The 25,533-nt window shown below is 33.0% G+C and overlaps 1 protein-coding gene across 6 annotated transcripts in view; it reads right to left on the bottom strand.

Annotated features, from left to right (window-relative positions):
• Positions 1 to 25,533, bottom strand: part of LOC106463418 (phosphatidylcholine:ceramide cholinephosphotransferase 1-like) — an 83,760-nt gene that overhangs the window by 36,024 nt on the left and 22,203 nt on the right. For 5 of the 6 annotated variants that reach the window (XM_022390907.1, XM_022390906.1, XM_013923442.2 and 2 more), the window contains exons 3-4: positions 18,471 to 18,588; positions 12,485 to 12,641 (exon numbers count right to left, since the gene is read on the bottom strand). In XM_022390907.1, the coding sequence (XP_022246615.1) occupies positions 12,485 to 12,641; positions 18,471 to 18,588 (275 nt within the window). The remainder of the gene's footprint in view (positions 1 to 12,484; positions 12,642 to 18,470; positions 18,589 to 25,533) is intronic. The other variant, XM_022390905.1, reaches the window with a different exon arrangement.

Below are 25,533 nucleotides of genomic sequence, written 5' to 3'. Positions count from 1 at the left end.
TGGAAGAGAGAAGAAGTGATGAAGAATGGAACAAAAGGAAATATGGTTTATAGAACAATTAAAGAAAGACAGAGAAAATCTAGAGTAGGGAAGGAAAATTGAAAGTAAAGTAATTATAAATAAAGGTAAAGAGTTCAAAATGTTGATAATAAAAAAGGAGAAAATATAAACTATAATACAAGAAAATGGAAAAGATATGATAGATACAGTAACAAAACAAGATGGAGTCCTAGAGTTGCTGATATAGAAGATAAATGTGTTTGAAGTCAACAAAAAATACAAGGACAAAGAAATGAATGACTTACACAAAGAAATTTTGGTTTATTCCCATTTCGTCTACTCTAATGTAATCTTATACCAAAATAAATGTTTTATATTTTTTCTGTAAACTTGGTATGCCACTTTATTGTATATGAAAAACTTCAAAGCAGTATCATGATTTCTTGAGAACAAGCTAGGTTTTTATGTGATATATTTGTAGTATACATATGTGCATGTACATAAAAGAGTACTGATGTATGAATGTTTTAAAAGTCTATTGCATTGTATTGTAAACAGTATAAATACAAAAATGCTGTTCCTAAAACAACGTCAGGTAATTAAGAAATCAACTATTCTGACAAAATACAACAGGAAAAAGAGAGATTATATAAAAGACCCATGAATTTTAGGAAATATGACATAGTTCCCAAAAACTTTTAAATAAACAAGAACAAAATTTAACATAAACTAAATTGCAAAAATATGAAATATGATTATTAGCAAAAGGATTAACGTTTACTTCCACAAATAAACCTAATATAATACAACAGAAGATGTATATGAATTCAATAGGAAATTAAGACTTAAAGAATATTTTATGAAGTTTCAAATAAAGATAAATCCTTAGTAAAAGGTAAATCAGATTTTGATCCTGTTCAAGGAATAAACCTGGAATTACAGTTAATTTGTCAAAAAATGTAACTACATTTCTGAAAAACAAGGAAGGATAATTTAACATTAAAAGAGTGGAAGTTACTCAAGACACTTAAAAATTCTAGCTTGATATTTCGAAAAGCAGGTAAAGATAAAATATGGGTGACTCAAAAATCTTATAACCAAATGGCTTATGAACATTTAAACAATAAAAAGATTTATATAAAGTACTTTATATAAGTTTATATAAATTGGGGTGCATAACTTTCATGAAAGTAAAATTAAAGAATTTTTTTGATGAATTTAAGGTGATATTACAAAAAAAAAAGATTTTATTTTAAGTACAGTGTAGCACCATTATAACGTGATTGTTGGGGTTCATAAAATGTCATTGCGAAACAAGTGGGGTCGCACTAAATCAGGGTTCAATAAAATCACTGTTTAAACTGACCCAGTGTTGACCTAACATCCTAAAACACCTCCATTTTTGCCCTCTTTCACTAGTTTTTTACACATTCCCTTTCTGGCAAGTAAATTACCTCTGAATTAAAGAATTTTGCAAATGAATCATTGTTGTTACAGTAGAAATTAAAACACAAATTATTTTTTAGTAGGTGTTTTAATAAATAAAACAACAAATAAAAACATTCAAGAATATTAGTAATCATCATTTGCAGTTTATTTCTGCATAAAATCGAAATTTCACTGTAATTCAGAAATTGGGTATTTTATAAGTTCTTCCTAAAATCTATAAATCAAAAGATTAATGAATTATTATTGGAAACAAAAAGTGAATATATTCATTTTGGAAAACCTTCCAATATTCCAAGAAGACCAATTGTAGGAGGTAATCAAAAATCACTTAACATTTAAGTGACCTTTTAGACATATTGTTAAAACTTTTAATCTCATATTCATAGTCTTAGTTGAGATGATTTTGAATTTGCTGAAAATCTGTCAAGAAAAGTAGAAGTTTTGTTTATATAAACGTGGTAACTCTGTATCCAAGTGTTGAACATGACTATGGACTTAAAGCTGTGGAAAATCTTCTAGATTTAATTCATCCCAGGTTTAATAAAGGTTTTATCTTAAGATGCTTATATACAGTTTAAAAAAATTGTTTTTTTTACTTATGAGAAGCAAATCTTTCCTCAAATATTTGGTACAGCAATGGGCAAAAAAGTTGCTCCAACTTATGCTTATATCACTATAGGATTTTTCGGATTCCAATTATTTAATATACTATATACTATAATATATTTTGAAGATAATTTTGTAGCTCACATAAAAAGCTTTATGAAAAGATATTTCGACAATTGTTTCGTAATATGGAAAGTTACTCAAGATATCAACATGCCCCACCCCTATTCCTCAAAGTCTTCAACAAGGAAATCAGTAACACTAACTCCTAGAGCACCAACTGTTATTATTACTGATGTAAATTAATAATGGTTGATCTAGTTTGGTCAAATATAATGTCTACCTCCATGTTTTCAACAACCATGGTACCAACAACAATTCAATACTTGCATCAAGTCAGGAGATTTCTAGAAAATCCAAAATGGCACCTTAATATTTTTTAAGTTTTGAAAAAATTATTTAATGGTTAAATCAGTTATTCTTGGTCTCTACTTTTCAATATTCACAACATGTTATGGCTTAACAAAATTAAAAATGCCCCCCAAATCAGTTTAACATTACTTTTTGTTCAGATCAGTCACATATAGTATCTAAACAGTTATTTTGCCATCAATAAATTCATTAGTATCAATAGAAAATTCATATCTACTTAAAGTCACTGAAAATAGCTTAGTAATTAAGAAATATAGGAATAAAGTTTAAAAATAAATTACTCTTTTGAAACTTACTAAGTATGAAACCTTTATTAATATATCTATGTAAATAATCAAAGGGTTATTTTGATGGAGTTAAACAAGTATCACCAAGGGCATCACACATCATAAAAATTATTAAACTGAAATTATAGAGATACACGTTATAGAGATACAAATTAATGTTAAGCTGTTGTGCAAAATCACTTTATCCAATCAATCAAGCACAAATTGATATTTTTGTATTTTGTGTTAGTTCAAGGATGCAACAATGTCAATTGTTTTTGGATGGAATTCACCACTAGAAGACCCTGATTTGAAATATAAGCACAAATTATTTCTTAAACCTTGTGATACTTGTAGGAAATGGTGCAAAGTTTTTTTATTGCATTCAACCACCAAGAGATGCTTAGGTCATGTCATTACAGCTGATGAACAACACTTACTTACCTGAAAGTGCAAAATCAAATACCTGAAAAAATTGGGGTACTTCAGGAAGACGTATTTATGTTGATAGATTCAAACTAAAAACATTGAAAGTCAATGGTTGGATATAATTTCTGAGGGATGATGATAACAAAGCAGATCTGATTAAATTTTTCATTCATGTGCAAGAAGGCTGCTGCAAGTTCCAGTATGAACTGATTATCACATGTGGAAAAAACTCCTGTGAAATAATGTTTTATGGATCCTGTAATAATTTTATGAAGTGCAACCATGAGGAAGCTTACAGCTGTTTGTTTACCATTTCATTCTTTACTGTGTAATATAAATTTTGTTGTCAATGCTTAAGATTTGGACATTTTCTTTCTACTCACCTATACTTATGACCTAATAATATTGAGCTACAACTGGTATAAGATTGGCTCAAAGAAAGTTTGTGTATATTAAAGCTGTCAGTATATGTCTTGTTATATACTTCTATACCACTGCTGTTTCATGTACTGACAGGACGTGATATAATGTCTTATCCTTGGATTGCAGGAAAGCTAAGAGTAATGAAGAAGATTATGAAAAATTTCAAACTCAATAACACGAAGATGATATCAAAACTTGAAGCAAATTTAATGCCATCATCACATGATCTAGATGGCACAAAAAAGGTCATGCAAACTGTTATGTACTCAGGAAAACCTACAGAAAGCTTTGTCCAGTCTCAAGTAAGATTGCATATTCACATAGAAGGTGAAATATTGTCCTATGGGATACCATCAACTTCCTTGGTATCAAAAATATAAGACAAAACCATATTAGATCAAACTGGATAAACTATTATTAATTTATAACAAGAATAAAATATTTTTGGTGGCCATTTCAAACTTTCAGTAATATATGACTTTCCAATCATTTTTTAGATTGGACCATTTGCTTTTTTCTCTACTCAGATATCACCACATCACTCAAGGATGAGTCAACATGCCCCACCCCCCATTCCTCAAAGTCTTCAACAAGGAAATCAGTAACACTAACTCCTAGAGATCCAACTGTTATTATTACTGATTTAAATTAATAATGGTTGATCTAGTTTGGTCAAATATAATGTCTATACTTATCCTTGGATTGCAGGAAAGCTAAGAGTAATGAAGAAGATTATGTAAAATTTAAAACTCAATAACACAAAGATAATATCAAAACCTGAAGCAAATTTAATGCCATCATCACATAATCTAGATGGCACAAAAAAGGTCATGCAAACTTGATATCACTAGTATTTACAATTCAATATCACATTGTCATTTCATAAAATATTTAGACAGATATGAAATATTATTTATGTTCTATCATAAATCTCTGTCTATCCTACCAGATTTTATAAAATCCAGGTGCCCTCTGAAAGTCAGAGTAATCTACGTGCTCTCAGGCACATTCTAGATCATTTTGGAGCACTAAATATTTATATTATTTACTGCTAGGATGATCAGTAAACATTGGACTTTTTCCACTTTAATTCATGTTCCAATGGTTAAAATTACTGACTAGTTAACACAAACTTGTCATTTCATAAAATGTCCTGTATTATTCTCCACAATTCAACCAAGCTTGACCTTCTTGGTTTTAACATAAGCCTATACAACTTCAAGTGCAGAAACATCCTCAGAATAATAATCAGCGAGGGATAGCAGAAGGGGGAGAACCATATCCCTACCATTCAACAGTACTAAGATTTTTCCAGTTTCCCACTTCCCTGCCTAACTGGGATTATCAGTTAGTAGCAGAATGTGAGATGAAAGAACAAATAAAGACTGACTGGAATAAAGATAATGTAACTATTATAACAAAGAGATTAAAAACACCAAGGAGAGTACCACAAATTGTTTACTGATATTGATAAGAAAAGAATTGGAACTGTAGTGCCAAGTGATGTTGGACTTACACAGATAACAAGGTATGTTGTATATTTGAGTGCTTATTAAAAACAATATGATCTTACCTAAACAAGATGGTTACCACATATACGTATCAGTAATGGAAATATTTATGGAAACACACACACAAGCAATATATATATATATATACACACACACACATGAGTCACAATGAGTAATGGTAACTAGATGGTGAATTTATTAATGGTATAAACATTATCACAGAAAATACAACAGAAAAGTGAATAACTTGTACATGAGCCCTTTGCTTCACACAAAGCACTACACCTTGTTTTCATGCTACCATACAGTTTATTTATGTACAACTGCAGAATATTGTTTCTAATATCTTGTATTATTCTCCACAATTCAACCAAGCTTGACCTTCTTGGTTTTAACATAAGCCTATACAACTTCATGAATGTTCATATCAGGTCTTTGTACAGACAAAGCCATTATTGTGAGTATTCCACCAGCCTCTTTCACATAAAGATATTACTTCACCCCATTTGCTGTATGCTTGAGAACAATAATTTGTTGAAAGATGAATCCCTACCATATCAGTTGTGTTCCAGAAGAAATAGCATTTTGGATCAGAATCTACTTTTATTTGTCAGCAGTCAGTAGGCCATCAATTTTATGTAGGTTACTAACACCACTGGCTGAGATGCTTCGCTGCAGTATTATATACTGACTGTGATACTATTCTCCTTTCCACTGTAAAGCAACTTGCAACCAACTGTTGCCAAATATTTCAAACTTGGATTCATATATAAAGAGCACAAGTATTCAGCTTTTCTCATTCTACTGTTTGTGATCTGATACCTATTTCAGCTTCTACGCATCCGAAGACACCACTTCATGCTAATATGTATCTTTCTGTCAGGAATGGGAACACGAAATGAAAAGTTTGGCTGATCATGAATCTTAACCCATAAAATCCAGGTGCCCTCCGAAAGTCAGAGTAATCTACGTGCTCTCAGGCACATTCTAGATCATCTTGGAGCACTAAATATTTATATTATTTACTGCTATGATGATCAGTAAACATTGGACTTTTTCCACTTTAATTCATGTTCCAATGGTTAAAATTACTGACTAATTAACACAAACTTGTAATTTCATAAAATATTTAGACAGATATGTTTGTTTGTTTGTTTTTGAATTTCGCGCAAAGCTACACGAGGGCTATCTGCGCTAGCCGTCCCTAATTTAGCAGTGTAAGACTAGAAGGAGGGCAGCTAGTCATCACCACCCACCGCCAACTCTTGGGCTACTCTTTTACCAACGAATAGTGGGATTGACCGTCACATTATAACGCCCCCACGGCTGAAAGGGCAAGCATGTTTGGTGGGATGGGGATGCAAACCCGCGACCCGCAAATTGCGAGTCGAGTGCCTTAACCACCTGGCCATGCCGGGCCCAGACAGATATGAAATATTATTTATGTTCTATCATGAATCTCTGTCTATCCTAACAGATTTTATTTCAATTCTAAAGCAAACTGAAAGATGCTGAAATTTGTTTACATTGTGACAACCATTTTTTCAGTACATGTTGGTTGATAGAGAGACATAATAATGTAACAGCAGGTAATGCAGCAGATCAGTAAAACACAAAAGTTGCTTGTAATTTTATATTTTAGGAAATTTGCTGAACACAACCTCTTACTTGCACTGAAATACAAAAATGTCTTATTACATCATAAAATTTATCTGAAATAAAAAACTCCTTTCAGATTTTTTAATAGCACACTTTTTCACTTAACAGTCTTTACTAAAAACATTAATGTTATAACATGAATGTAATACTAAATGAGGTCTATAAATTATGTTTTGGTAATAAATGACCACATTAACTTGAGTATTTAAACCAAAATAATAGCATAACTTATGAGACTGAAAATAATTTTGGAATCTGTAGTATTTAATAACTTGCAATATTTTCATTTATAACAAAAAGTCTTTAATGACTGAAAATAATTTTGAAAGTTATAATTTTCCAATACTGAAAATGTATTTCTGATAGGTATTTACCTCCTGCTGCTCTCTATATGCAAAAAAAAATTTTACACATGCCACAAGCCTTGATTAAAGCCCTTAGATGTAGAGTGGCTAGGGCATGACGAACCATACATGGCAAGTCAACTACATCCTAAGCCCACGTTGCTGAGTACACGCATGTACCGACATCCGAGTGAGGGTACGAAAGAAGATCATACAGCAAGTCAACTACAATCCAAAACCCAGCCATCTGGTGAGGGTAGGAAAGAGGATGATACCATCTTCACCTCAAGTTCATAAAACCAGAGGGAATCTTGTACTGAAAAGGTGTCTGTGTAATGTAAACCATCTCACTCAAATATATAATGACAGGAACTGCCCCAAGTGCAGAAACATCCTCAGAATAATAATCATCGAGGGATAGCAGAAGGGGGAGAACCATAGTAATGTAAGTTCTTCCACCAGAGTGACATGGATGAAGAAACATTTTGGGATAAAAACTGATGGAAGGAGAAAAACTAACATGAGAAACTGGATGTAATCCTGTCTGAACATATCGACAGCCAGGACAAGTGGATGAAGAACTACAGGCCAAAAACACAAGAAGGAATTACTTAGAATTGATAAAAAATTGAAAACTTCATGTGTAGGAGGATCCCACAAGAGATAGAACTATCAAAAATTTGGAGAATCGAGAGGTCACTCCTTGGGAGAAAATGTGATGGGACTGGAAAGACAAGGAGCAACGAGTACAAAAACCTGGAACACGACCCTCCAGGAGATGTACGTGAAGTGTGTGGATTCAAAAAGGGAGTTCCACTGTCTACCACAAAATGAACAAGAAAGAACGTCCCCTTGGCAAGTGATAGAATCCATCACCATCAAATAGTCAAAATGAAACATGATTAGTCAAATCTGGACAAAATGAAACGAGAGAATAAAAGCACACTGGACTGGATGAAGTACCAGGGTGTGAAGGGAATAAGACTGTTTGCCGGAGATCATAGTCATGAAGCCTTCTACAGATCAAACCACATCCCCAACCAATGGAGATGAGCATCAGGGAAGAGAAACAATCCAGAAGAGAGGAAAGAAGCAGGAAACCTAACATCTTAGGGAATATGAAAATCTATAAACTCATACAGAAAAAGAGGAAAGGAAGAAATTCAGAAGAAAATCAATGGATGGTCCCAAAAGAGGGATGTATACAAATACCACCCCAAAAAGACGAGAATGTGAGGTATGGAACAGGAAAAACATATCCAATTGAAAAAATCCAACAACCTGAGCTGACCGTGGAAGGAGTATTTAAGTATGTGAAGACTACCCCCATTCAGAAACAGCTAACCAAAACTATACATCCAATGAATAGTGTAAGTAAAATCACCCCTAAAAACTGGAAGTCAGGTAAAATGCAGACCACCCCACAAAAGATATATGGAACCAGACAAGTCCAAAGGGCAAGGCATGAAACTGGGAACAAATCATTTTGTGAAGTAACCTGAAATAGCATCCCAAAAAATGGAAAATAAGAATGTGTAATGTGGGCATACCCCGAGATGCAGAAATAGCAAACCCAAATGTGATCAAAAACTACATATGAAAATGGGGGAGGCCCAAGAAGTGATTGAGGTGGGACAGATCAATCCAGAAACCCAAACAGCATCGAGTATAGAAGATAAGTGGGTAAAACCCATAGGTAGGACATGTAAAATATGGAAAATTGCTGGACATGTAAAAGAATAAAGATGACAATATCTCAGAATGAAAAAAAATTAATATATCATGGCAGATACCCCACATGATGCTAAATGTACAGGAGGAACTGCAAAAAATTGGATTGGTGGAGAAAAAGATCTGACCGTAAGTTCCTATTAGCAGTGGATGGGAAACAAAGAAGTTCCCAAAAGGAAAGAAGCCACGTGTGGAGGGATAGAATGGAAGATGGCAACCCACCAACATGGAGGGAAGGAGGAAGATGTATCCCACAAAAATCCCTAAATATAGGTGGAACATCTGAGAAACGAAGTGGAAGGTGAACATTACCCATAGGTGAGTAGGTAGGGTAAAACGAAAATGAAAAACTAGGTAGGATTAACAGAGATCCAAAAGGACATAAATCCAAGAATAAAATCTGCCTGATGGTAAATTAAGGCAAAAAGAATTAAAGCCTGTATATGGCGAGGCTTGCAAGTACCCAACCTCAAAAGAGACAAAAAGATCATAGAGAAACAATGCCAGGAAAAGTTTCAGCCATAATCAGAGGAAGGTGAGTAATATTGGGTGCAGGTAAGGTGGACCCCAGCCCACAGGGGCCCACACAAATAAAATTAATGGTAAGATGTATAAAGTATAAATTAAACGAAATGAATGATGAGAAATAAGCAGACACTTATTAAACCTAAACTAACAAGGTGTTTAACATAATTACCGATAATCCTCAAGTAGTTGAACTACAAGTAAACCAAAAATAACAGACACGTGCTAAGCCTAATTAAACAGTGCAGGAAAATATATCACTAAGCTCTAAAATAAAAATCTTAATCTAACCATAAGTAAAATAACAAAATGACATAAAAAGAAATAAAGTGTGTGGGTAAGAACAATAACCTATGTATAAGACGGGATATATGGAAAAACAACAACAATATAGTTAAACGAATGACTGATATCCCTTTTCAAACGAATTACAGTGGTATATGAGAAAGGATACAACTATGCCTAATTTCTAACTTGAACTGGACAATGAGTATCAACTAAACTAATGAAACTTATCTTATAATACTCAAAGAACTACAGATTATAATATTTAAAATATTCCAAAATTATAACAATATAACATCTTATCTTTCCAAAGTAGGTGGTCTGTATGTCAAAATGTGTGGTCCCCAAACTTGAGGCGAGGCCTGATGAATATCAGCTCTTTGGATGATCAATCTCCTGACAAAGTAAAGCTGTAAATATTCCCTCAGAGCAACGTGACCTGAAGCCAGTGTAAGCGTGCAAATAGAACATATAATCTCTAAAGTGGGAATGTAGAATTCATAACTGTGTTCGCAGAAACAAAGAAAAAGTTTCGGTAATTAAGTAATAAGTTCTGTAACTAGGTAAAAATATAAAATCATTCCACATCAGAATAACTCAACAAGTTACATATGTCACTACTGTGTAATAACAAGTAAACTTGTTGAGAGAAATTAACCCAAAGATACTGAAAAAATTAAAATACAGCACTTGAAGAGAGCACAAACTAAATGTTAGAACACGAGTACTGCCAAATGAAAAGTGATAGTTCAGTAGAATTGAATAGAGAGAGTCACATGTGTCAAGACAGTATCTCGCACACTTTTTGATGGAGGGTTGTTGCATGATAATTTTCATGCGAGATACATTGGAATCAGTCGATTTTCAGATGTGGCAGATTCAAGGCTTGTGGTATGTGCAAAATGTTTTTTGCATATAAAGGGCAGCAATGAAGGAGAATAGCTATTTATGTGACCGGAGGAAAATTTATGGAATTTTGTCATATTTATGCTTCCCCTTATTTTCATTGGATCATGAATATCCCTGTCCAATTTAACTTCTATCTACACAGTTTCACACATAAAAACATGAGCAATCACAGAGATTGCATACCCTTGCCCTGATGCTCCTTTTTGAGATTGCATGCACTTATATTGGATAATGTCAAATTTCACCTTTAAAAACTCTGAAAATCTTTTTCAGATCCAGAATAATCAATGATCGAGATCATAGTTTGTAATGTGATGAATCTTAACCTTAATATGTCCATGAAATTCAGTACAAATCCAATCACACTTCACAGAGTTATTAAACCAAAACAGCAAAAATGCCCTATCTCCCCATTATAAAAAAAATACTTCAAAGTGATCCAGAAACTGGATCTCAACCAAATTTGGGGAGGACTGTCCCATACTTACTTCCCATCTTGTATAAAAGTTTCATGTGCAACAGTCTATTAGTTTTTGAAATACACATGCAGATATACAGAAAAACACATGGACCTGATTGCAATCTGCCTGTGATTCTATTTGTAATATAAGGAACCATTTCTTTTCTATGTGGTTTTTCGCTAGCTTGCCTCATTAAAAAGATGTGCATGTGTACATGCATGTGGATATGATAAGTAATAATACCCAGGTGCACACCCTCAGGGTCAACTTAGTATGGGTGCAAAATTTCGGGTTTCTAGGTTCTTTCCTCTTGTAGTTATGGCGGTCACACACAGTCATGCCCTTTTATTATTATAGATATATTTTTCTTAACACACACATTTTGAAATTTTCTCTACAGGCTTCTGTAATTAATTATAAGTTATGAATATAATGGATGCATCCAACCTTTGATTGCTTTAACCTTGCCTTTAAGTAGTCACAGATGGTCAGGATAACTAGTTCAAGTATGTTATTAACACAGCACTCTGAAGCTCAGGTTTCAATATTATCTTCCAGTGATTTGATAAAGTTGTATCTCTTCCAGCATCCATTTATGCAGATAGCTAAACTGAAATTAAAGCTTTTTTTAAATTTTAGTTTTAGTGATTGACATGCCATATTAGTCAATAAAGTGCTGTTTCTATCTGTGATACATCCTGTCTCAGTTTCTTTATTTATGAATGAGTCAGTCTTACTTAAATATTGCTAAGCACAACCAGAAACAAACTTTCAATCAGGTCTTGTAACTTACCCATTAGTTTTTACATGTACCTTATAATGCCACTCTTCTGTGTTGTTATTTTAAATTCTATATATGTCTAAGGCATCATAAAGTGAGACTATAGCCTGGATAGTAACATCAGCAGTTTATGAGAGGAAACTATGAAAATGTTATGTCTAATGCCTTTTTAATGTTAAGAGCTTTGCAAACAGCAACTTTTTAAACCTATTATATTTTTTCATATAATATTTCATATTATCATAAGGCATAAAGTTTGAAACACAACAAACAACTATTTTTTAAGATTTTGCATGAAAATAATTGACCAAAAAACATTTCTTGATGATATATCTTTTTACATAATTGGTAATGAAAATGGTTATCCGTATTAATCTCCAAGTTGTAATAATTTACTGTCTTTTCTTTTGACAATAAATACAGTTCATGTCACACTGTTTGGCATTCACTTTATTAGTTAATTTTAGCATTCTCCTGACCAGTTCACCTGGACAGCCCATCTAGCTGCTATTCTGCATTTATATTTTGTGCTGAGCTAGAGAGGTTCTGTTTTAACCATAATATAAAAATAAATTAAAACTTGATAGTAAATATTTTTATAAATCAGTATTATTTCATTGAACATGTTATATATTTAAAATATCTTACTTAAAAACAATGCATAAAAACTTACATTCATTGATTACAAGGTAGGTCATGGTCAAAATTACTGTATGACCACTGTAAATGTAATCACCACAAAAAGTATGTTGACCATTAATGGATAGTCCAAACCCACTCAATAGGTGAAGAACTCGCTTTACAATCAAGATAGGAGTTGTGTTGTTTTTCTACAAAGAAAAAGACCAAATTACACAAATACCAAGAAATGAAATACTAAAATACTTTTTAAAATAGATAATTATATCTTTCAGTTTAAAAATCATTGATAATAAACTGATTTCAAGTAATATGTTTTTCTCAGTTCCTCAGCTAGTGATTCTAATTATAGATTTATTGCAAAATCACTTTAAACAAAACCTAATCATGGGACATTAGTGTTTTGATAATAAAGTTTAGTAATAAGCCACTATGGCAACAATATCTACAATACAGAAGTATTTAAATTTCATACTATAATACATTCACAATATCATAGATGATATTCTTGAAAAACAAAATTATTTGCACAAAATATACATTTCACACTTGTTTGGCTTAAAATATAGTCACAGCAGCCACCTCAACAGCATTTCATTTGGTGCTAACTGTAATTTGTCAGATTGAGCACGTACACCTTTTTGAAAACCAATCTGAAGTACAGAATACTGCTTGAATTAACTATTAAAATGACTGTTCAACTAAAAGACAATATCTAACTGAATTGAAAGTTGGTCCTCTTAATTCTGAACTTATTAAAAAATACACGATGAATTTAAAAATATAGACAATAAGCATCTACTTGTTCTTCCACAGATTTATTAAACTCTTCAAAATTAAGTTTTTGACAAAAAGTTTTATTGTCTAATTTTATGCATAATTTTTTCTAAATGTCAAGTTTTGATCTTGGGTTAAGTTCAATGCACTCCAAACAAAAACGTTTATACTTTTTTTTATTTCCACATTTTTTCTGAGCAAAATACAGTACTCATATCCCCCCTAGAAGGAAAGTCAAAATAATTTTGAAAAAAATAGAGCTAGTTTGAGCTTTTTACCTTCAATACAAATGTAGTTTTATCAATTTTAGTCAATCACTGTTTCTCAACTTCAGTTGTCATGGTGTGATGTAATTACCCACATCTCAAGACTCATGATTAAAACATATATTAAAAGCTTTTTCTCTGTTCTTCTTAACTGTACAAGTCAATATGGCTTCCAGAAGAGATCATAACAAATAACAGAAACTTAGCTTAGTGATACATAACTAGAAGAAAAGATATTTATGAACAACTTCTACCAGAATTGATTATTTTTTAAACTTTGTTTTATCATTTCATACTAGATTTGAATTACAATGTTGCAGTATAAGAAAAAAAAAAGTTTCATGGAACATAAGAGGTATACTTAATTAACCACTTTGTAGTTGACTGTATCATATTTTGTTTTCCTAACAAGAACATTGTCAATGTTAGGTCTTCTTCACATTTAGCTTTATTAGCCAAGTAACTGCGTGAATGAGCAAAGAAACTCCCCAAGAAAAAATGTAAAATGATATAAAATGGGTTTAAAAACTTATTACGCACACTGAGTGAAAGCTTCTGACTAATAGTTAAAATAAAATTTATTTTCCTCATAACTTTGGTATAGTAAAGAATTATTTTTATTATATTGCAGTGATCATAAACACACTCAAAATGTGTATAGTTTTTTGAATCCTTATAGATATTAATATTTTCTATACAGATAAAATTGTATTAGAAAGTTTTACAAGAATACAGGAAGACAAAATTTTAGATGGCAACTAGTAGTGACGTTCTTGAAATGTGTTCTAAATTTGCAGCAGGTAAGCCTTACAAGAGTGAAAATACTGTTATTTCCTGTTTCATATGTCAATTGAAGTATCACATTAAATGTGTAAATGTTCTACATGTAAAGATAACCATCATATATCATTTTCTAACATGGTGAAAAACAATGTTAGTAACAGTGAAGAACTGGAAAAACTAAATTAGCAGGCTGAAGTGCAAGGCAAGGGTCAAATAATTAACAATCTGCATATGTTAATTGATCATGACAGTAGTTGTCTAGTTTTTCTAGAAGAATTTGCCAGTAGAATGGAAAGTAAGATGGAATTTATATTGAAAGAAAACATCAGTTTGAAGAATAAGGTAAGTTATGTCACAATGAAATAAAGGAATGTAGGCAGGAACTATTGGTTCTTGATGGTTATAATGTAGTGGTTTCTGTGCCAGAAAATAAGTGTAACATGGAAGTTGATTCTATGAAACCTAACAGCTCAAGAACTTAGAACTTATGCTTCTGCAATTAAAACTAAGCATCAGATAGTTAATCCAATTAACAGATTGAACAGTGAACTAAAAAGGACTAATAAAGAAATTTCTGGAAAGGGTGCTACCCAATTTGAGGGCCCATTAAGAACTCTTTCTGATGATGAAGTTCAAGATAACCCTGAGGGAAAGTTTGTTCTGGCCCAACAATGGAAAAAAAAACAACCATTGAAGCAGATTACTGTCACTCAAGGTGTGAAAAAAAAAAGACTAAAAAGGTGGTTCATTGAAATCAGCTTGTGGTAGCAAGAGATTATTTGTTGGCTGATGTGCACTAGATATTATGACAACAGATATTGAGTCAGTTTTGGAGAGAAATGATTTCAACATTAAAAACATTAGAAAGGATGACTAGATGAACTTCATTTTGTGTTGAGCTTGACTGGTCTTTGGAAATAGCAACCAATTTTTTTTCATCTCCTGAACTTTGGCCTGAGTGTTTAAATGCTAAACTTAATCTAAACCAGGGTAAAGAGGAGTCTACTAAGATTAATATTACAATTAATAATGAAAAACAAGCTTAAATTAATGTGTTTAAATGTCAGAAGCATTAGACATAAGACAGAAGATGTGATAACTCAATTTTTTCTAGTGAATTTAAACTTGATATATTGATATTTTTTTAATCAAGGTGTTGTCAAGAAAAGTCTCCTTCCCTTTTCCTAAATTGTAATCTAGATTTTATTGACAGACCCTTTGGGCATGGCGGTGGAATTGTTATATATACATGTCCTGACTTAAATTATAAATTTAATTTTAATTCTGTTATTGAATTATGTAGTTTTAGTATTGAAGAATTTCATACTTTTTATTGCATTTATCATCCACCTACTAAATGGAGTGAATTATCAGACACACTGGTTTCACTTGTTGATAATATCAATTCAGATCACTCTGTATTCTTTATGGGTGATTTTAATGGACATTTTTTTTCACCGTACCCAAACTTTTACTGGTCGAAGTCAAGTACTTGAATTAAATAATTTGATGTCTGTCATTAATGCCCACTCTTGTACCTTCCAACCTACTAGGGTGGTATGGGTTGGTGTATCAACACTGATAATATTTTAAAAAACTTGTTACAATTTAGATCCTGATGTAATTTGTTGTGATATTTTAGATCATTATGCATTATCTTTATCCTTCACTGTGTTATTAATTCTACCAAAGTTTATAACTATACAAAAAAAAAGACTTGTTGACACACGGAAGAATTTTACTTTTGCTTTAAGTGATGTCAGTGGGAACCATATTATAGATGGAGAACCTGATATTGATTTAGCTTTTTCCTCTTTTGTAGAGCATTATTGTAATCTGTATAATTCATGTTTTCCATTTGTTAAAGTTGTTAAATTGAATAATGCCAGATATCCACCTTGGATGACCATAACTTTATTACGTACGACTGTACATAAGCAAAGACTATTGTAGCTTTACACATACAAGTAATCATTAAACTTACAATAGACAATTGGAACATAAGGTGCTTGTTCAGCATCTAGTTGCTGACTACAAAGCTAAGAATTCTGACAAAAGGATAGGACTCTCGTTACATATGTCAATCCATTAACTCCTTTCTTACAGGCACCTTTCTGCACATGTCTCAAGATTTTACTTAGTTACATTCAAAATTTAATTAAGCTATTTTATTATCAATGTTTGCCAGTGAAATCACCATTAAAATTTACATGATAATTTAAGATTCTATATTATCCAAGTTTTAATTCTTTTATTTCAAAAGAAACCTTAAAGAAAATTTCTTAAAGTTTTGTTTTATTCTCTTGTGATCTGCAAGTTCACAAAATGTTAAATTTATGTCTTTTTAGTTTGAACAATTCTTGACTCATACTAACTTTTCACATATAGAAAGAATCTAGGTTAATTGCTCTGTTTAAACCTTCTTTTTTCAAGCTCCTTAGGGTTCATTCACCAAAGTAGTCTATATTACCACACAGTGTAAGAGAGTCATTTATCAAATATATTGAACCATCTTCTACAGTCAAATGACTTACTGTTTAAGTGTTTGGACTCACATTTGAATGCATTAACACCAATCTTGCTGTTGTAAAAGAAGGTCTTGAGGTTTTTAATAGGCCTTCCTTATATAGCATCTGTTTCTAACAGATTACAGGAATATGGACTTTTAACTATTTATCAGGCCAATGTTTACAGCTTCATTTGTGTTGCTAAGGGTATTATTAAGTTTAATCCTGAAACAAATTTGTTCATCCTCTCTAGAGAAAGTATATATTCCTTTAGTCATAGATATACCTATTACTGTCCAAGAAGTAGTTCAGTTGTAAGTTTTTTTATTATTTGGCTCCACTACTTTATTAATTAATGAAAACAAACATATATAGATATTTGTTTTTCCAGAAGCTACATAATCTGAAGGAATTTTAACTCAAATTTCAAACCATTTCATCCAGTGGTTTTTTTTTTTTATCTACAATGCAATAAAACAAATCAGGGTGTTTTAGAGTTAACAGGCCAGCATGTGATGCAAATAGATCTGGATCTCTAAAGGCCATGAAGCTAACATGGTAATTATTATCTTTCTATAAAAATACTGACCTATTCAACCACAAATAAAATAGTACTTTTACAGTGTTTTATGACTGATCTTCAGTTATTCTATAAAATCTGTTAACCAATTCACTGCAGCTGGGACATATATTTCCCAGTGCTATGGGAAATATACATCCCAGCTGCAGTGAATGGGTTAAACAACCCTAAATATTTTTTCAAATTTGCAAAATGTAAACAATATAATTTGAATCTAATTTTTCACAAACTAAACACGAGTATAAAAAAGGACACTCCTCCTTTCTATTAAGTTACAACACATATTCTAAGACAGAACACTAAAATTTAATAAAAGTAAAATGATAAAATAAGTTAACAAATACCTAAAGTTTGTAATTTAAAATTTTCTAAATTTTGTTATAAATACTGCCGTAATTTTCATATGGCATCGTGTTTATATGTATACTTGCTTAATGCTAAAGTGCCTACAGAATTCTTAAAAAATAGATTTCATCACTGAGGATATGTACCTAGGTTCAGGGGATCTTCAGGTGTCAATCAGCAATCCAATACCAAGATATCAAACAAACATGTATGGTTAACGCAATTTATGCATGCCCCTCTTGATTTTTAATAAAGTATTACAAGTAACTAAACTGAGATGTATTCATCCAAGCAAAACAAATGGCCAAACAGAAAAATAGGGGTACATAATATTGGTAATAAAAAAAAAAAAAATTAAGCTAGCACTGGTGCTCAGGTATAGCTTTGCTTGAAAGCAACAAATACTTATTCACATTCTTCTGTATAAATGAAAGTGTTTTTAACAATAACTCGTTAGAAATATGGGTTGCAACAGAGGATGATTTCACAACATGATTAAAGTTTTAGATATGGTAATGAAATCCTCAATTCCACTTATGCATTTTTATATTGGTCAGTTTTGTACAATGCATTATTTTGTAGATGAGTAGACAGATGTTTTAGTGACATTCTTTACATTTCTCTTTCTTCAGTTTCAGGTTCTTCTTACTTAATATACATAACATTTTTCACGGGTCACCAAAAGAGGCAATTAACTGTTTAAATATCAAAACAGCTTGATTATTAAACATTATAAGAAATATTACATGTAATTCAACTGACCTTTGGCGAACAGTAATATGTTATGCTTGCTACAGGAACTTGAGTGACAAACATAGTAATACTACGGAAGAAATATAACAATCCCATGATCAGAAATATTCTTCGAAGGACAATAAATCTGAAAAACAATGAGAATATTATTCCCAAATCCAGTTGTACATCTAAGTTTCATTTACCTACATACTTTATGTAAACTGTACCATATGAAAAGCAAAAGATACACAGTATTGTTATATAAATGTTGTACTATATCTATATGAATGTTGACCACAGCACAACAAATAGAAAATTAGCATTATATAACATATACATATAATAACATGTATGTCATGTACATATTTTAAATCTCTTGTAAAAATTATTTCAAAGCATGTATATAAATGAGTTTCTTAATTTCACTACTTGAGAAAGATTTCCTGGACAATAACCTAATCTGCAGACACTGATATAAGTGAAAAAGAAACTACCTTAGGACACTTGAAATCAAGAATTTAATGATTAAAATACATATTACTAATGGCTTACTTAGAATATAGTAACATTATCCCAATATTATAGGATTAACTTCTGTAACAAAAACATACAACTTAAACTTGCAATTTTGGAGTACAGTTCCAAGTGTGATGGGAAAATAACTAATAAAACATCTTTATATAAATGTATTTAAGTATATTTTATTAAACTTTCATGCTGGTATTTAGCATGTAGTTAATGACAGCTTTGTAGGATGTGGGAATATTGTAATCTTCTACTAACCTTCTAGCTTAGACAAAGTTCACATACAATACAACTGTTCTGCAAGGTCTATAGTTATATAGCACGAGAAAGAAAAAGCACTGTCCCATTCGATGCAACTGGATGCATGATGTTCACATTTTCCTTACTTGGAATTGTGTTTCTGATAGATATTAACCCCCATGCACAGATTAGCTACTTTTCTCTTGAAGTTGTGCTATTCTGTCTTAGAGAGTTGCATGCCACCAGCCTTATGAAACATCCACCTAAAATTCACATGAACTTTCACTACTGCATGATGATGTGTCATACAGCAATAGAAGTGCTACATACCTCCTTGCACAAATGCTCCCTCCACATTCATGCACAAAAATCCTAATTTTTTGATGAGGCAATCAATAAAAGTGCATAAGGAAAGTGGGGAGAAGGGATGGGAATATGCACAGAGGTTAGTATCTATTGAAAATACATTTTCAGGTAAGGAAAATGTGAACTCCCAATATGACAACTCACCTCCATACACAGATTAGCTAGAATCCCATGTTGAGATAGTGGAGGGACTCCAGTGCATAAATTACTTAGATGAACCTCATTTCAAGAGTGCTAAAAAGAAGCCCATGGGCAGCAACACCCTATGGCAGTGGCTTCATAGGAGCAAACCTGTTGGAGACCACGTATCATCTCAATCAGGCTAAACTCTTCATCTTAGTAAAGGACAAAGAGAGGCGCGAGAAGCCTGAAAGGTGTTGCAAGGATAGGCAAACAAGCTGTTGGAACACCAGTATGTGTTGTAAGGTTCGGATACATTCAGACTGTATGAAATGTGCTCACCTCCTCAATGATCAGTCTCTACAGTCAAGAACAGCTGTGGGAGAAAGGCAGATGTGAAAAGTATCTGTGCACAGCTCCTCAACAGTCACAATACTAAGGGCCCATGCCAGTCACAAAAGAGGGGCACTGCAGGGGACACAATTAAAGTATACTTATGAAACCATCAGATTCTATGGACCCATAACCAGCTGTGGAAGTAGGGTTAGTGAGTGATACATCACTGTCAGGTTTTGTGTAGGGGGTTAGATTCTTCATAGTAGGTGTCTGTGACTTGTTGGCAATAAATGTCAAAAATAAATGGACAGCACGCAATCTACTTTTAAAATAATAAATTCCAAACAAGTCAAACGTGTGTACAAAAATTCATTTCAAACAGAATGGTTTAATTACTCTAGAACCCAACTGACAAGACAAAATATTTCTTCTCTCCTCTGTTATCACAATACAATCAGTGATAACTTCAGTTACGTTACCCCATGGGTTACCACAACTATATCAAGAGCCTTAAATAATTTTATTTTACGTCAAAAGTTCACATAGACTGGTTCAATTACTTTAGAACGCAACTCACAAAACAAATTATTCTTCTCTATTACTCTTGTTAAACTACAAGCTGTAAAACTCACTTCAAAATCTTCAATATAACTGTTAGTTACCACAGTTGTATTCAGAGCTTTAAATAATTGTCTCCTTTCATGAAAGTCAACACAGGTAGGTTCAATTAGTTAAGAACACCCTTTGACAAGACAAATTATTCTCCTTTATCTCTGCTGAACTGTGAAACTCACTTTAGATATAGCCTGTTATGGCTAAACTAACAATCACGCAGTGTAACTTCACTTTCACTAACTTACCTCTGTATCTGCATGTATTTATAACACACGACAGAAAAAACTAGAAATATTTAGCCCTCTAGTGACAACAATATTCACATAACAAAAAACACTTAAAAGCTTCAAGTAAGATGATGTCCACAATATTACAAAAGCCTAGTACAATTAAACTGCATTAACAATGTACGAGACGTACAATTACGTAACAAAATTTGTCATAACTAATGCTTTTAAAATATTCAACTTTTAACATTTTTGTTATAAAAACTAAATACTCATTAAATATTAAATCACTAAATGAAATAAATAATAACTCTTACACTAAACAGTCTTGTATATCCAACAATCAGTTGAATATTAAGAAATATCAATAACTTCACAAGCAGAATTGATGGGGTCATGTTCTTACAGGAGTAGCTATAGGAGAATATAGAGTAGGTGAGATATGTCTCTGAAATGCACTCAGATATAGTGATGTTATGAGACATTTTGGGGTGGTCTGTACTACATTCAAGAAACAACCCTGCCCTACTTACTTCAACCCATTTTCAGGTCCCAAATGGTGATGATTCTCCATGGTCCACCAACCCAGCAGCTGGAAGTTGGTAAGTGGCAATGGTCTCCCATGTTCCACTTGAAGTGGAGGGATTTGCATAGAGAAGACCCTGAGAATGTGCCACCCTTAGATCTATCCAACCTTAGATTTTTACTGGAGACAGTACAATGGATAACCACAAAAACTCTATTTGTAAAAGTCAGCAAGAGCTAGCCATATAAGAGGGCAAAAGCACAATTCTGGCACTGAATTTTTCAATGACAGTCTATGGAATGGGTACAGTTTGGATTGGACTGATAAAAATTATATAATTAGCACGAGTAGTACACCAGTGGTCTTGCGGAACACACCATCTCATAGTGGGCACTAATTGGACCAGCACTTTCCATTATCCTAGCTCAATGTGGAATTTTGGGTAAGTATACCCTCTGACACAGCACTAGTCATCCAGTGGGATCCAAAAATATTAGAACATTGAGGAAGAAATAAGTAAATGAATATGCACACCCATTACAGTTGCAGAGTTAATTGAAGAATGGCCACTGATAGAATGCTGTATGCTACTGGACACAAGACAGTCAGATAGTGGAAAAAGTTTAATGTGAGATGAGTGATCATTGAGTAGTGTACGTGCCAGCTTGGAGAAAAGGAGGAAAAGCTGAAGAGAGGAAACTTGACAAGGCATACAAAAATCCAACATCAAAGAGGTATATACAAGACAAATGTGCTGGCAGGTCCATTCCATAATGAGGAAAAGAGAGACCCCGGGCAGCATAGGGGATGTCCCACTTATGAAAGGCCAGTGAGAGGAAAAAGGAAGTGGAAAAGTGTGACAAGACACTGAGCAGCCAGGACAGGACAAGAGTGTCTGTCCAGAACAGAAATAACACCAAAAAGAGAAAATGAATTAGGGGATATCAGAGAAAAGGAGTGACCATTTTCCTGTGCTATGGAATATGACTGAAGGAAATACCAATCAAGACAAAGGAGAAGGGAAAAATGGTAATGAGAAAGTGGGAGGAAACAATGGCATAGATGTGTACAATGGGTATCAATAGCAAGTAGGAATAGGTTTGGTGTCTAGGGAGAGCAGATACACCTACTACAGCATCAACAAGGATTCAGGTAAGAGCACAAAGAAACACGATGATAATCAAATCATGCAAGAAGTAAGAAGGTGAGCAGTGGATAAGGAAGGAAAGAGGGTAGAAAAGAAGCAGAGAATGAAGTAAATTATGAGGTTAGAAAAGGTGGAAGATGGAGGAAATGATGCCCTAAAACCTGAGATAGAAAAAACTTACAGATCACGGGAGAACTGTCCCGTAAAAGATGATCCAGATGTTATAATGTAAGAAAGTCAAAGAGAAATGGGGACAGTGTCACCAAGGTGATAAGTATATTCTGTACATTTGCACATAGAAGAGGAAGAAGGGTGACAGCAGTGAGGCAAAGGGACAATCACATGATCACGGAGGTAAACTGGACAATCCCACACACAATGATAAAGGGATATCATATTTGGAAGAAAGAGTAATGTGTGAGGGTGAATCAAAACAGATGGAAAATCGGAAGAGGAAGGCAGGGTTGAAACATGAGGAGGTGGAATAACAGATAAAAGGTTGGATTAACCTGTCAGGGGCTGCCAAAGGGACCAATTAAGAGATATCTCAAAACTGAGCAAGGACCTGAGGGAGGTGATGGAGAGGACATGCATAATAAAAATGATGGGACCAGAATATAGGAAGCAATGAGAAAGTAGAACAACAGAAGACCAGTAGGTGAGGAACCAATCCGTGGGTAGAATGTGGTCATATTGAGAAAGCAACCCACAAAGATGTGCAGTGCCCACAGAACATGATACATAATAAACATATTCAAATAGGATAGGTCAATAAGTATGTCTGAACACTATCTTCTATATGTAAGTGTGAAGGAGTTAGGCAAGAAGATTAAACATCTACTTGGAGCACATGTTTTGGAGTCAGCAGCCACATCTAAACATGACTATGGATGACACTGTATGGCGCAATAGATTATGTCTAAGCCTATCTTCCAAACGTATGTTAAAAAGTAAACAACCAGATCCAATCTTTATAGACTATGTGGACATGTTTAGGAGCAATGAATGAGGATGAAACATTATCCACTACATGTATATGCTAAGAAGTAATGAAACAGAATTGTCTTTGTGGGACTTGTAAAGGAGTAAAAGATAAGAACCAATCATTAGAACATCAATGGTCTTGCAGAACACACCATCTCATAATGGGCACTAATTGGGCCAGGGCAGATCTGAGCATTTTCCATTATCCTGGCCCAATGTGGAATTTGGGGTAAGTATACTCTGTGACACAGCACTAGTCATCCAGTTGAATCCAAAAATATTAGAAAAGTGAGGAAGAAATAAGTAAATTAATACTCACACCTAGTGAATACCAAAGGTTTTTGAAATTTAAGTTAAATATTTATATATATTTTTCTCATTCCCTATGATATTCTAACTGTAGCTATTATCATCATCTTATACTATATAGCCTATAGTATAATATAATGAAATGTTTAAAATAAAGACATACAAAAAATGCATATACCTTTTAATATTTCGTGAAATAATCTTAAAACATCTTTTTTTGCATGTTATTACATTTTCGCATATAATTTAATTTAGTAACTTATTATCCTTTCCCATCCTTTAGCGCTGTTATTTATCGCAACATAAGTCAATGGGCATTCCCAGCCAATATTACCATATAGTGGACAAACTTTAGCCCTCGGCAGAACATGGTGGCATTCGTGTATTACACTATCCCATGTGAATCAAGGACGCATTGGCTTATATATATAAAGTAATCCTTCCAAATTTGCATCTTAAAATATATATAACAAATAATTAGGTAAAATATAAAACTAAAATCTAAATACAATGCAACTAATGTGGTGGGGACAAAGCAGCAACAATGCTCAGAGTGGTTTGACTAGTTCTGTATATAATTCTTCATGCCAATTTTAAAATAACAGTTAAAAAAACATAATTCAGACAGCAGAGATTGCTGCAATGACTGTGAAACTGTCAATATGTACCTGCTCTCTATCCATGCAATAACAAGAATATTCTCTACTCTTGTGCTGTTGCACAACTACATTGAATTTCCCTCAGTTCAGTGGGTAGCTATATAAACCCCTGCTATTGAGTCATACCTCAGGATGTACAAAGGGGACATGCCACAGTGGAAAACCAGACCCTACCTCCTGCAAACAAATCTCCAATGATGTGACAGTGTGTTACTACGAACAACACCACGCTAGTACCACCATGCAAAGTGATTCCCTGATTGTTCCCAAGGCCTCTTCCTCCAAAATTCTAGGTGAATCTGGTATGTGTAATTTCAAAAATAGATTAAAACTTAGTCTACAGCTAAACTCACTAGTTTTGCTAGCAAAAAAGAACATATTAAATATGCCAAACCAAAAAGAAAGAAAAGAAAAATAAGACAGAATCCACAAAACAATGATGAAAGTATAACAATAGTCACTGCGGCAACTGATGGTAATACATTCAAAGAAGCCGAAGTTAATAGAACAAGTGAAAAAAGTATCAAAATGGCTACTGAAATGAACAATGTTGATGCAATGATAGAACTTGAAAACAAGAAAATTCAAAAAGGAAATTCCAAGCACGGCCACTGAGGCCCCGGATGCTAATACACTTAATGAATTTCAATCACAACCCAAACAGATGGATTCACAACAGTAAAAACAAGAAAACACACACTAGCAAATAGCATCAACAAATTAAGCAAACAACAAACACTACAAGGTAAAATAAAACAAGCACATCTCCAAAACATACAATCATAATAGTAGGTGCACCAGGCAGTTAAACAGAAAACCTGAACCAGCAAACAAAATTCCTACATGTAAACCAAAAGTTCAAATAGTGAGTATCAAATGCATTGCTAAAGGTGGAGTTCTGGTTAACGCTTTGACTATGACCTGCTTAAATTGTAAGTAGGTATGTAACCCTTGTGAAAGTTCTTTAGAAAAATGAAACTAGTAGATGAAATTCTTTTAAATTTGATATGAAAGGTCCTATAAGTATGTAGTTTTT

This window comes from Limulus polyphemus, unplaced genomic scaffold (assembly GCF_000517525.1).
Source record: "Limulus polyphemus unplaced genomic scaffold, Limulus_polyphemus-2.1.2 Scaffold1401, whole genome shotgun sequence".
Lineage (NCBI taxonomy): Eukaryota > Metazoa > Arthropoda > Merostomata > Xiphosura > Limulidae > Limulus > Limulus polyphemus.
Note: the sequence above shows the minus strand (reverse complement) of the source record. Positions and strands in the feature narration are given on the sequence as shown.